The 14,278-nt window shown below is 42.8% G+C and overlaps 2 protein-coding genes across 5 annotated transcripts; one reads left to right on the top strand and one right to left on the bottom strand.

Moving 5' to 3' along the window:
* Nucleotides 1-2,304: 2,304 nt before the first annotated feature.
* LOC147454866 (uncharacterized) lies at nt 2,305-4,973 on the top strand. The gene has a single exon (XM_086516684.1). The coding sequence runs from the start codon at nt 2,778-2,780 to the stop codon at nt 4,611-4,613; it is 1,836 nt and encodes a 611-aa protein (XP_086372810.1). The 5' UTR covers nt 2,305-2,777; the 3' UTR covers nt 4,614-4,973.
* A 3,805-nt stretch (nt 4,974-8,778) lies between these two features.
* On the bottom strand, nt 8,779-13,370 carry LOC147454867 (uncharacterized). 4 transcript variants are annotated; one of them, XM_086516686.1, is made up of 8 exons: nt 13,214-13,329; nt 13,075-13,140; nt 11,942-12,225; nt 11,696-11,847; nt 10,626-10,719; nt 10,007-10,549; nt 9,545-9,882; nt 8,779-9,397 (listed from the first exon to the last, which is right to left on the bottom strand). In XM_086516686.1, the coding sequence occupies exons 3-8, from the start codon at nt 12,099-12,101 to the stop codon at nt 9,167-9,169; spliced, it is 1,518 nt and encodes a 505-aa protein (XP_086372812.1). In that variant the 5' UTR covers nt 12,102-12,225; nt 13,075-13,140; nt 13,214-13,329; the 3' UTR covers nt 8,779-9,166. The 4 variants fall into 4 exon arrangements, with proteins under 4 accessions (XP_086372812.1, XP_086372811.1, XP_086372813.1 ...); XM_086516685.1 differs by lacking the exon at nt 13,075-13,140 and having other exon boundaries at nt 13,214-13,370; XM_086516687.1 differs by lacking the exon at nt 13,075-13,140 and having other exon boundaries at nt 11,942-12,112; nt 13,214-13,369.
* Nucleotides 13,371-14,278: the final 908 nt, after the last annotated feature.

Below are 14,278 nucleotides of genomic sequence, written 5' to 3' on the forward strand. Positions count from 1 at the left end.
TGATGTTCCCAGCCAAGGCTAGAAAAATACATTTTTCCTAATCGATCAAAATAAGGGGAAACCTGAAATTCTCCCGGTTTTTAGGTCAAAATTTGAAGCTTTTGCCGGTAATTACACTAAAACTTGTGTAAATTTGCCGGTTTTCTTAAAGGCAAGCTCAAAATCTAACCAGGATTTTATAATTTCAGCCGGTTAAAACACACTAGACCCCGGTTTGTTTCTAACACTGCTCCCGGCTTTATTGCAGAGAAAAATGAAATGAAATGATATATTAACGTCTTGAAAAGGCCAAAATGACCTATGAGACCAAACTGTTACAAATTGGTGAATCTGATATCATGTATGGGTCAAACAAGAGGGACTAAGAATAAGTAATACTATCTAGCTGCGTGGGGTATGTGTGATCATGCGTGGGGTATGTGTGATCATTAATAACATGGGTTCCCAATACAAGAGGGCGATACAATGGGTGATGAATCCATCCTCATCTGTATTCGGGGTGTCGAGCCAGGATGGCTTGAATTTTTTGCTATAGTCTCCATCGATGTTGTGAAGCTCCTAGTCTCAATCGAGGGCGTCTCGATCTCCCTAGCTCCAATGCTTGGTCAATGAGAGTATCGCGGGTGCGAGTATGAGCTGAGCTTTGTCGTGGTGGCTGCCTGGTGTGAAGAAAACACTAATTTGTCTTTGGGACTGTCTCCAAAACTCCTTAGTAGTTGTCTCTGTGTCTGTGTATCTCAAGTAGATACAATCCCAGACATCTTTGTGGTCCTAATAGTTCATGACTCTTGAGAGAGGTCCAAAGCCTTCTCTAAATTGATTGTGGAAGCGACCTCGTATCTCTTTATACACTATGCATTGACATATATAATGCATCCCCGTCTCTGTATGGCATAGGTGGCATATCATGTTGGCGGGTGTGGGGGGGGGGGGGGGGGGAGGAGAGAGAGAGAGAGAGAGAGAGAGAGAGAGAGAGAGAAAGAGACCTTATGCAATCACATGTAGGTTTAAATCTTTTTTTTGTGCTTCTAAAAATGCCGCTCAAATATCAAAATCAGCCAACCTTGTAATCAATGTGTATGTGTGTGCGCGTGCGCGTGGACATGCAAGCTCACAAGGAGTTCAGGTTTGCCCAAATTTACACTTAGTTTACATCAAGTTCACATTCAAGAGCAACGGTTGTGATCTTCATCGCGACGCCGATTTTCAGTTGTAGATCCCCTCTAATAAAGGTGTGATTTAGTGAGAGAGAGGGGGGGGGGGGGGGGGGGACTCGTTCATAAAGCACACGGGGTGCACTCGAGGGATCAACGGCCCGAGTGCATCCCATCGTTGGATCTCAGTTGGGTGGATTAAAAAAAAACGGGCGGATCGTCCCACTCCCTGCTCGAGCTCGCGATCTCCTCCCACACACTCGCGCACCTCATCCATCCCGCCTATCACGCGTCCATGCAGGCATTGCGCCTTTAAGCGTATAAAAACCTGCCCCCTCTAAGCGCGTAGATCCAACGGTCTAAAGCCCCCCTGCCCTGCCAATTGCGTTCCCCGTCGTTGATCCCTCGAGTGACATAAACCGAAGGGGGGGGGCAACACAATCAAGTGTGTGCAGTGTTCGGAAAAAATGTGTCTCAACTTAATATGGTGCCATTTTCAATTTCAAAAATGCCGATTGAGGGCAAGGGGAAAGGAGAAATCCCTCCTCAAAATAGAGAAAAATATTGTAAAAACTCGAAAAAATAACCTAATTTCCTAAAATTTCCTCTTGACAAAATGAAGAAAAGGAATTTTGTATGTTTGGAAAAATGACGCTCGCAAAGAGAGAGAGAGAGAGAGAGACCCCTCGCGCCTCAGATGGCTGGTGGTGGCGAATGTGTCTCAAGTTAATATGGTGCCGTTTTCAATTTCAAAAATGCCCATTGAGGGCAAGGGGAAAAGGAGAAATCCCTCCTCAAAATAGAGAAAAATATTGTAAAAACTTGAAAAAATAACCTAATTTCCTAAAATTTCCTCTTGACAAAATCAAGAAAAGGAATTTTGTATGTTGTGAAAAATGATTTTTCCCGAACACTGAGTGTGTGTAAGTGTGTGTGTGTGGGGCTGGGTAAATCCCACAACACAATCACATGAATATGGTCTGGCACGTGTGAGTGGGACCCTTTGCTTCAACGGTAGAAACGTACGTATGCATGGGCAATGTGCACATCTGGTTGTGTACATGAGGCATACAAGGGATTGTTGGGAAATTTTATAGAACAGAGAGAGGCCAGCTTTTTGTGACGGTCTCAGATTATCAGATATTGTGGCCTGGAGGCTGGAATCTCCTGTTTTGAACTTTGGAGGTACACACACACACACACACACACACACAAACATTGGCACGCATGGGCATATTATTTACACGCGATGATTGGATCATTGGATGCATGTATCTATTTTAGTATGAACAGTGACTGTAAGTATTTATCGTTACTCATTTCATCTTACGTTGTGATAGTCAATTACCTGCATGTGCATGTGGCACCGTGAATCCAATCATTGCAAATTTTTACTTTCCTTGTTGTAATCACCTTGCACGAGAATGAATGCCTACATACAGAAAGAGCAGTGAGAAGCTACCAAGCCATTGAAGAACAGCTGTGAAGCTTACTTGTGGGCAGTAGACAGATCAAGCTTGCAAGCCACTACAAGCGCTTTTCACCCTCCCACACCCCCACTCACACACTCGTAGAGATGGACTCTCTTCACTCTTCAGCTCAATAAGCCAGTCCAACCCAACAATGTTAGAGTTCAGCTACAAGAGCCGACACAAGAAGCATCCTCATCCTCATCCACAGCGCAATGCAGTACTCAATAGACAACATCCAAACCCTGCAACCAGCCCCACAAGCTCTACTAACCGGAAGGTATGCTTCTCATTCGCCGCATACGCATGCACTGTGATCTCACATTTGAGCAAGTGCAATGTGCCCATTGCAAGAGGACTATCAGATGAAGAATTCCAGCAAATTCAGGCAAGATTTGGCATCGATTTCCCACCCGATTTGCGATCCATCTTGCAAGAGGGCTTGCCATCGGGTGCCGGCTTCCCGAATTGGAGATCATCGCCTCCAAAGAAGCTTCTGAATATGATCAATTTGCCTGCAAAAGGGCTTTGCAATGAGGTTTTGAGAGGTAGATTCTGGTGCAAACATTGGGGTGAGAGGCCCCATAGCTCAGAAGATGCCGTGCGCATTGCTAAACATGCATTCAAAACAGCACCGGTCTTGGTGCCCATCTACTCCCATTGCTACATCCCTTGTTTTCCCAACTTGTCAGGAAACCCCATTTTCTTCATCTTCCAAAAGGATGTGTTTTACTGTGGGTATGACCTAGCAGATTTTTTCGGAAGGGAGGTCTTTGCACCTGTTGGATCCTTGTTCAAAGGCTCGGAAAGGCTAGCATATCCAGAGGAGATAGTGTTAAAGTCTAACCAGGCCACTCGGGTTAGTGGTCGTGAGAAACGGAAGAATGTGCGCATTATGGAAGAAGAAGAAACTGTAATGGAAAGCAAGCTTAGAGCAGCTTACAATAAGATTAATGGTGGTCATAATCAGAGCATTAAAGACAGCCATGAGGTGCATTACCAGAGCCAAAGCCAACTTTCACAACATCATTCATCCCATCAATATAGGCATTCACATCGTCGCTCCGACAAAGAAGTTAAATGGGATGCATTGAACAAGAGATTGCTTGCAGAGCTGCAAAATGCAGAGGCAAAGGACGAAACTTTGTCAAGGAAGTCCTTGTGTGAAGAGCGGTTGCACTGTATGGACCGCCCTCCCAAGAGCTTGGTCCGTAGTGCAGGCAACTCTCCTAGAATGGGTCAAAACATAATGTCCAGGTATGTGTATTTCAATGATAAACCTCTTCCAGCCAAAGTACTTGAACAATTCACAATAGCTGCCCCTGCTTGGGCTGCCAAAATGGCTAGACACATCCCTGTGTGGAGTGATTTAGTAGAGAATAAGGAGAGTGTGTGCACAGTGAATGCTCAATGTGCTAGAGATACTTTCACCGCCAGGTGGCCGGAGCATGTAAAGAATGGCTCAATTATGAAGCAGGAAACTGGAGGCAAAAGCCAGGAGAAAAACCCATTTGATGTGCTGGGTCGTGTTTTTCAAAGCAACAATGTGCGCGCATCACAAAGCAATGGAAGCTCTTATGTTTGGAATGTGGCTCCAAGAAAGGGGGTTACCTCTTGTGATGTGGCTGTGGTCGGCCAAAGCAAGGAATCTCATTCTGTCGCCTTGCGCGATGTACCAAGGCAACAAGAGTTTGGGTTCGACAAAAAAAATTCTGAGTGCACCTCTCCAAAGCAAGGTATAAAGCCAAATAGGAGGTGGCTGGTGCCATATTTCAAGGATATGGAGGAGACATTAAGGAGAGGGGGATGGAAGCATGGTGAAATTGAGGAGATGATTGCAGCAGTGCCACCAGATGATCAATGCTTTAGCCTTGCAAACACTCAGCAAGGCATTCATGACATTTTGAGTAGTAGGGCGAATGCAATGGTCTTGTCCCTGCAGAAAGCAGGATGGAGTGAGCCGGATGTAGTAAAAATTCTCAGACTTTGATTGAAACATGCTTGTTAGCAATGTTCACTAACAATGAAGGCTTCATCTTCAGCTCTATCCAAGCATGCTTGTTAGCAATGTTCACTAACAATGAAGGCTTCATCTTCAGCTCTAATATTGGCATATCCATCATCTGGGCATGCATAATTGCGCTCGATCGTAGCTCTAGCTGATTAATTCTACTGATTCACCTGAATTATACCATCTGGTGAGGACCGGTTGGTGGGTGTTCAAAGGATCTCTTCTGGAGGAGGACATGTCATACATGTAAATATTCATCTGTTGATGGAAATTCTTTTCAAAGTATGGTGTGTATGCCTGTATCAACTGCATATATTTTATCTAGCGCTTTTTGTTCAATGTTGGGCTTCATTATGGCTGACTGTGGCATGCTCTGCATCTTTGGAGTTAAAAGAAAAACACAAGACATAGACCTTTGTGTTGATGTATGCTCCGTGTGTGTGTGCTGTGGAGGGGGGGGGGGGGGGAGGGGGGGTGCCAGGGGCATATCTCAATTTTATTTGGTAGCACAAAAGGTAGATATTTGATGATTCAGTTGTGCTTTGCACTGTCCACAAATACATTTGTCTTGTCTGTTGGCCATGTTGTAAATGGAATATGTGTAAGCTGATATGGCGCATGCCTTGTTGTTAAGACCACCCTGACTTTCCAATTAGAATCGTTTCTTTCAGCCATAGAGGTAGAGTAGTTGTAGCTAGCAGTGCCCTCACGTGCCAATTTGTAGAGTAAATTTCCTTGTTGTAAATTTATAAAATCCCAGCACTAATTTCATTGGACTTCAATTTTCAACGTTGAAGATGGAGCATTTTAGTTATAAATCCCAGCAGAGACCTTAGATTTTGGCATCAGTTTGGCCTTAAAGTTGAAGAAAATGCCTTCTATCAAGCACAGTGCTTGTAGGCCGATGACAAGGATCACAAGATACCCATTGTCTATCAACAATCCTTCTTGAAGCCAGTACGGTCCCCAACTTGGTGTTTGTTATGTCAAGATATTAACTCGGATAATTCAGAACTTGAGGCTTTTCTAGACCTTGTGAAGGTGTAAAAACTATCAGCTTTGTTTGATAATTCAGAACTTGAGGCTTTTCTAGACCTTGTGAAGGTGTAAAAACTATCAGCAGTGCTGTCAAGAGGGGCACCACCAACATGGGGCTACATAGCTAGTTCTTGTTGTTACCTTGTGGGATTGATGTTACAAGGGCATACCAACTAAGAACTTCATCACTGAGAACGGTATGGCTGAAAATTGAAATTGAGAATAGGATTGGCTAAAGATGTGCAAACCTATATCAAAGCAATGGGAGCATCTTCATCAATAGTAGGAAGTAGACAAAAGACTAAAGAAAGTCCAGGCAAAAGCCTGAGCCTGAAGAAATGGAAGGCGACGAAGGTCTGCTCTCAATGATACCATATTCATGATGGGAACCAATAAAAAAAAAGCTCACGAAGGCTAGGTAGGGGACCAAAGAAAGGAGAAAAGAACAGCAACAAGACGTTCGAGGAGAAATCCCACCTCACATCATGTTTGAGGAAAAATCAAAAAGTCATTTGAGCTTGAAGGAAAGACTAGATGAGAGAACACAAGTCTTGACTAAGGTTGCAAGCTCAAACAAGAGCAGGTGAGGCTGGCTTGAGAAAGACAGTGGGTTCTTGTTGCCAATACACTAGTATTGGCAACAAGAATACAGAAGCAACCAACTTTTCAGGTTTGTCATCCCATTCTTTTCCATCCCTCTGTAGTAGGGTGGACTACACACACTTGACTACGGGGCAAAGCATGGCTTCCCTTTGTTAGAGAGACACAGTGCCAACTCTCTACCATACTTTTCTATGGCAGTCAAGTAGTTCATGCACAAGTCTTCATGGCACTCTCTGCCATACTTTTCTATGGCTGTCAAGTAGTTCATGCACAAGTCTTCAACGCTTCTACTGTAAACTTTGTTTTTATTTGTAGTTCATCAAAGGTGCAATGTCCTCAATTGAACACACATTCGAGTGACTATCTCTCTCGCCAGTTCAATGCTCTCTCCTAAAACATGATTTCCCTCAAGTTCTTTGTTGATCTCACAAGTATGTGCCCACGATTCAGGAAAAAGCCAGTATTGGCGAATCTTGGCAGATGCGGGTGGAAAAAAGCCAGCCTGGAGGTGCCGACTGCAGCACGCAAGCAGAGCAGGTAAAAGTGTTTTTATTTCTCTGTGGATCGCTTGGGACAGCATCAACTGCTGGATGTCGGGTTGGCTAGGTGCGTTGAACTTTAGATGTTCAATTGAACGTTTTAAGTTTGAATCTCTCATTTGCCTTTTACCAGAGATCAATGCTAGTATAGCATTGGAACTTGAGGATGGGTTTCGAGGAGGTATCCCATGAAGTATTGAATATAATAAAGGTTGAACCAGTATGTCAGAAAATACCTTGGTGCAACAACTTTTCAAAAATTATGTATTAAGCATGACTAATTCAAAGGTTTAAACCGAATCGGGCTTCTCTTACCATGACTTGCAAGTCTGTGTTGAGAAACACAAGCCATTATTAGTGAAACTTTGTTTTTGCAACCTTGCCTAATTCCTACTTGTGATTTTTTCAAGAGGATAGCTTCACAATGCATTTTTCACCCTTTCCTAGGCTATTTGCCTACACTTCCTACCATTGATGACCCACCTCTTTTACAAGAGACTCTAAAATCCTTATCCTCGAAGTGGTAAAAATATAATCATGATACCACCACACGTAGTGGCATGCTACATTGTAAGTGTCTGCTTGAGTTTGACAATCACAGCTGTGAATATCAAGGAGGTTTTTTTTCTTATTTGAGCATTCTAGAAATGCAATTTCCAAAAAGAGAATGATTTTACATGAAGTTTTTCCTGTGAGTAATCTAGAATCACCATATTTTATCTTTGAGGTTTGCCTTTTGAATGTTCATCTACTAGTGCTTCAATTTTGAGGTTTTCCCTCAACTAGTAGTTGATGCCTGAGGTTGCTCTTTGATAGCTCGTTCGTTAGTACACCATTACAGCAAAACTTGATTGATGTTCACCCAACTGATTTCTTTCAAATTGTACCCACGTTCTTGTCTTCTTTGTTAAGGATGGTATTTTGCTATGTTGATTTGTGGCTCTCCTTTTTTGGAATATTACATTGGATAGTGGGAAATCCCATCAACTGTTGAACTCTATCAAGGTTGATTTATTTTGAGATCTTCCTTTTTCCGTACAATTTTTTTGCGAGCAGCTTGTAAGTTACTCGACCAAAGGTTATTACATGTTAGTGTCATGTTAGTGTACTTACTTGGAGACATCGACAATAGGCTGCATGACAGGACAAATATGAAGAGTACGATCACTATCATGTAATATTGAGATTACCTTAAATTAAGAGATTCTTTAAACAGATCTGTTCTTTATTTCTGAAAACATTGTGAAGATACTAATCATGATTAATAACATCATTCAGAGATGAAGCATTTAAGACCCAACTAAAGACCAGTGGAATGAGTAACCAGTCTTCAGTAAAATAGTGACGTTTGAGCTAACGACAGCCTTCAGCAAGAAGGGCATCGTTCATTACATTCGAAATGGCGATGGGTTTGGCAAAAGCCGACGGCAGTAATAAAAAAACATCTGAGAGTTTGGTCAAGTGCACGATGCATTGAACATTTCATAAATACCCTTCCACATATAACAGACAAAGCCGAAGGTGAAAATCAAGCAGTGAGGGAGCTATAGCTGGGATGTGCGTAAATTGCAAACCTCAGTTCTAATGGAAAATTGCGACACCATTTCCATTCAATTTCACTAATGCTGAACCCAGGCATTCAATTTCACTAATGTTGAACCAAGGCATCCTTGGCTCTTCCCGGCATGTTCAAACAGTTTCCCAACCATAGAGGTCAATTCCATCTGAAACACCACACCCTGCTGGGATAAGATTAACCCATAATTAACAGCAGCAGCAATTGCACAGCCTTGCACCTGACATAAACACTGAACAACATTCGATGCACGTCAATGGTAAGACGTGTCCTTTCATTGAACATCACAAGCAAAAAAATATCAAGAGGCTTTGCTCCTGCACCAGACAGCAGCATAAAACCAGATACAAAACGGACACAGACCATCGGCAAACTATGAAAAAGTCCATAGTGGAAACAGACTCCGGGCACCTTCCAATGAATCTAATCCGGCAGTACTAAACAAGCAATAAATATATGCTGCAAAAGTTCAACACAGCAGCACACAAGGGCTTGTGTGACCCCTTACATAGTAAAACAACATAACATAATACATACTTCCCTACAACCAGCAATAACAGCTCATAGTCATAAGAATGTGACCATATTATTTTTGAGATTTCTCGAGGTTTGTCTACTTTATTGCCATTCCCTTCAGCACAGGCGGCCATCTATGTGCGTATAGCAACTTGAATTTACATCAGGTTTTTCTTACTTTCGGTCTACATGGACAACTAGAGCCAATTAACTAGTTCCCGCAGAATACTCCAGCTCTAGAATATAAAGCTGAGCATTCTCTATTGTGCAGCCCGCTCGAGGGGATCCCCACGATTGCCATTTGATGAAGATGGGTCCATCGCCGCAGCAATCTTTTGTCTAAGATTGAACTTCTTTGCAATAATAGGGCGTACATCATCTACTCCAACCAATGTCTCCAGGAATGGAAGGAGACCGATCAAGGCAGCATCAGATTTGTCGTCAAACCAACTCTCAATAGGAATGCCATTATCGACTTGAAAGCCAAATGCCTGCAATCAAAAAGCATTCAAAAGTTCAGAGACTAACCCAGCCAGCCACATCGGGGTACGGTGGGGTTGTTCTTATAGAGGGGGAGACGAGAAAACACCACCATTAACTCTGACAGGTGAAACAATAGTTGCAACTCTATTCATTACCTGAGGAGAATTGTCCACAATTGCTACTTTCGATAAGTCACGACCCAAGACGGTAAGATCTTTCAAGTAATTTCCTTCGACAAACACGCAAGAATCTCGAAACACTCGGTGTCGAATCAGCTTTCTTTTTGGATCCAGAACATTCAGTAGCTGTTCAGCATAAACACTTTGGCTAGCTGTGAACACGATTATTTCAAACATCTGAGACACCCTTTCCATAAAGGTTTGCAAATGTGGCCTGCGTCGCACATACACAGTGTACTCCTGATAATTGAAGGTTACAGGAAAGGTAAAATCCGCATCCTCACACTGCTCCAGGGTAGAATGAACCAAAGTCTCTGAAAAACAGTACAACGCCGCATTTGTGTGTATATGTGTTGTTTACTACTAAACCACAATTAATCAGGGATCATTCAACTAATTATATTACACTAGGTCCTAAAATTTCAGAAAAAGCCATACCATCAAGATCTAAAACAAGTGTAATCGGTGGACAACGCCGAGTCTGCCTTGGGAGAAGCACAGGAGGCCTCCCTGATGTCACCACTTCTGAAAGATCAGGCAGGTGTTTAATGAAAAGGTAGGGATCAAAATCATCTAAATCATCCTCATCAGCTGCAGCCTCTGCTGGGCTTGCCTCATGACTGCCATCCAAGGCCTTGGTTTGCTGGATAGCAAGATACAATGAAGATCCTTCAGAATCAAAAATTCCATCATCCATCCGCTCTGCCGTCTGTGCAGGATCCCTGTTCTCAACCTCAAGCGACCATTCCATACAGTTGGCTCCTACATCAAAAGCCACTTGAGTGCCAAGCACTTCCTCGTCCGTACTATGAGAAGAAGCGCCAACATGCTCGGAAGGAGTTGTAAGACACGAGTCACCTCCACGCCCAGACTCAGCCTTAGCCTTATTGCATACATCATTGCCAGAGTCCACACCTTTCGGAATATCAGGCCTCCTCTCAGTATCCTCGACCTTTTCATCCGCACTATCAGCTAGCTCCACTGAAAACCAAATGCAAAACAATGTCATGTCTAGCCAGATCAGAGCAAGACTTTTAAGAGAATGAAAGAATAATACCACTACTAGTGCAGCTAGTAGATGCCTCTCCATTCAGGCCCTTGAACAAGTGAAAAACTGGAGAAAATATTGTGTCCAATGCTGTTGAGACTCCCTGCACAGCATTCAACAATCTTTATAACCAGAGAACTCTCCACAAATATCAACCCAGTTCTATGTTTGAGAAGCTACAGGATAAAAACTTGGACGAAGACTGTATGACATAGCTGTGAGGCAGAACAGAACCCCAAAAAGAGAACAAGAACTATGTGTTGCTGCCATTGAAGGCCTTCATGGACCCATTAAACAAAAAAAGGATAAGATCCTAAATTTTCAAGCCCTTAATGCCGTTCGTTCTGTCACTGACGCCTTCGTCTTGCACAAGATTCAGTATACTTCACTACTAAAGATAAAAGATCTAGTAAAAGAAATCGCAGAGAGAGTTTTGAATTGAACCGGGAAACTTAACCCTTCTTGGTGGCCATAAAAAGTATATGATGACTCTTGGGAATAAACACCAAAAGAAAAATTAAATTGACTGCTTACAAATGACGGCTACATAAGGGTATCCGCAACCACTCCTAACCATTTACAATTTACACCAATTTGGTAAAATTAGCAAGTGTAACTTTCTCTTTGAAAAACAACTGCTGTTACCATCAACAATATCACATCTATTGCAGTAGGTCTCAACAATTCCCAAAAAATAAAACCTCTTTCTAACATGTAAAGGTTCTAAAAAGGACGATCAATAGAACTAAAAAAAGGTGGGTCGAGACTGCAGGAAATAAAAGGCAAACACCCAAAGTAAATGGAATTTGGAAAATCAAAACACTTTGCACCTCTATATAAGAGAGCTACATGTGCAAGACATGCTGTTTCAGGTTGACCTTTGGTTCTATTTATCTGTCTTTTCAGTCTATGTCCATTCTTAACAAGACAATTCTCGTTTCTACTTGGTTTTTTGTTGTTTCTCGATGTTTCTTAAAGTTTCCTTGCACTTTACTCAGTGGCTAAATCACTTACACAATCTAAGTCGCCTATTGGAAATTCTGGCTTAAAAGATTAAGGACTACTAGAAGGTATTCTACCTTGTGATCTGATGAGGCCTCATCTATACTGGAAAAGGCAAGCCTGAGATCATGGCAAGAGTCATTGACAAGAGCATTTCCCGCACGAGAGCTGCTCCCCTTTGTCACCTTTGACCTTCGCAAAACCCGTGTTGTTGATGCAAGACGTGAACCTGAAGAACCAACACCCATAAGCAGATATTACAGTCAAATTAGACATTATGATGACCGATCCAAACTTGCAAAGTTCAAAGTTCGATTGCACACCGGCACGCTGCTTCTTAGCAGACGATGTGATCAGTGATGAGGCCGCTGTCTTCCTTGCATCTAAAGAGGTCGCTTCATCTCTTCCCTTCCTTGGTGTAAACGACACTGGCTCCTCCTTGGTGACAACTTTTCGAGTTGATTTTCTCGCTTTCACTTTCATATTTGGGCAATCTGACTTTGATAGCAGCACGTCAGTCTGAGAAAACACTAGACCCAAGCCTCATAAACCAGATAGAGTTTGTTGCTCCTATACTAGGCAATGAGACGCCAAACTGCTAACAGACCTGAATGAATTTTAACATGCCAAGACAGCTAGTATCAGCAGATAACATGAGCCACAAGGCTTTGCTACTCCACTCTAGGGTACGACAAGATTTTAAAACTTTGCATAAATCCCACCATTAACAGAAAATAAAAATAAAAATCTGCCAGCAATGTGCCAACAGACTACCACCACACCAAGAAGGTGCAACAGAAACACAATCTCTGATGATTTACACTTAACTACGCATCAGTCAAAAAATTGAGCATAACCATAGCCTCCAACATGGGTATTCATGCACACATAATACTGAGCTACAATAACTGGACACACCACACATCTCTACAAACAAGCAGAATGAAAACGTAGACTCCACACACAGTTCTTACAAACAAAACTTTGCCAGAACTGTAAAACAATCTAAAAACAAGGAACACAGCTGAGGAAAGAGGATTCGGGAAGAAGCCCGTTTCCTGATCTTCACACAAAATCCAGCTTGAGCTAAGAGACTGAGAGAGAATATCTTAGGCAAGTCATGTTAGCTTTGGTCAAGCTGCCCTAATTAGGAGAACCACATTATCCAGAAAGGAATTACTGACAGCTTCCTAAAGCCAGAGACCCAAAGAAACCCTAAATCAATCTACAAAGACTTCTGATCCGACATTCAGCCCCTCTGTAATGGTCTCGCAGTAGAAAAGCCCTAACCCCTTCTCGCTGCCTGCAAGTCGTTCATGGTGAACAAACACAATTTTCGGCCATTTGCAGCATCTCCCTACTTACCTGCCACAAAAACCCTTTATCTGCGCACCCAATTAATCAGATTTCCGACAAATATGGAGCAGAATGCTCCATGAAAGCCCCGGGAATTTACCCGTTCCAAGGCAAGGCTGCTACGCCAGTTTCTGCTGCTGCATGAAATCGGCGCCTCTGCTTACACCTGCTAGACCTAAAAATAGGAGACAGAAAAAGCCGCGACAGAAAATGTGAGCGATGCAGTGAGAGAAAAGTACCTGGGAAGAAGGTGAAGCAGACGATGATCCTGGTGGCAGCGAGGTGGAAATGGGGGCTAGGTTACGCTTGCTCCAACTGAAGAGCAGCAGCAGCAGAAAGAGAGGAGCGAGAGCAGAGTAGGAAGTCGTGTTCCCAAAACTGATATCAAAAGAAGTAAGAGTGACATCTTAGAAACATAAAATACATGCGAAATTTTTTTGAGGGTGTAGATTCGAACCCCCAAAATGGGCCGTTGCAAAGAGAGCATGAGCTGAGGAAGGGGGCAACAAGAACTCGAGCAAATAGGGAAATGGAGGACACCATTGCCATAGGAACGGAAGAGTGCATGTATTGTAAGTCCGAAGATCGACGATGCCAAGTTCTGGATTCCTACTTGTCCGCAATTATGGTGGGAGAAACAAAAAGTGGGTGTGTTGGAAATATTGATGTTGCAACAATAATGCACGTGAAAACAACATAGGAAGTAGCATTGTGCTCTAACACAGGGATAAGACTTACCCGAGAGTAATGGACGTGTATACAAGACGGGGAAAAAACCTCCTCATGAGGGAAAAAAGTGCCCTGGTGGTCCTAAGTTGTTCAAACAAACCTACCATAATATGGCAATTGGATGAAGGGTGCAAGGAAATTTGTTGTTACATGGTTTGTTTTGTTGTTGAAGAAGACATGAAGTGGCTCATTAATCCTCTTGGAAATATGGCTACAAAATTGTGCATGCAGATGGAGAAGTTGAACGAGAATCTCGAGAGCACACAACACAGGAAGTAGTATTACGGAGTGGGTTAATATAAAGATAAAGCTTCCCCTAGAGTCCTCACAACTACAACTAGCCACCGTATGCTACTTTTTGCACATCCAAGATATGTAAGAGCTACCCAACAGGAAACAAAAACCACTATGGACACCCGTGTGTCATAGCAGCCAATCCAATCCGAGTCTCAAAAAGCGTGTAAATTTGGTGGCAATGATCCCCCCTTGGGATTAAAAAACCCAAGATGTATAGTGCCACTTAAGTAGTGAAAGACCCGCTTAACTGCCTTCAAGTCATAGACCCTGGGTTGTGC

Source organism: Adiantum capillus-veneris, chromosome 7, assembly GCF_014529385.1.
Source record: "Adiantum capillus-veneris isolate H3 chromosome 7, ASM1452938v2, whole genome shotgun sequence".
NCBI classification, from domain to species: Eukaryota; Viridiplantae; Streptophyta; class Polypodiopsida; order Polypodiales; family Pteridaceae; genus Adiantum; species Adiantum capillus-veneris.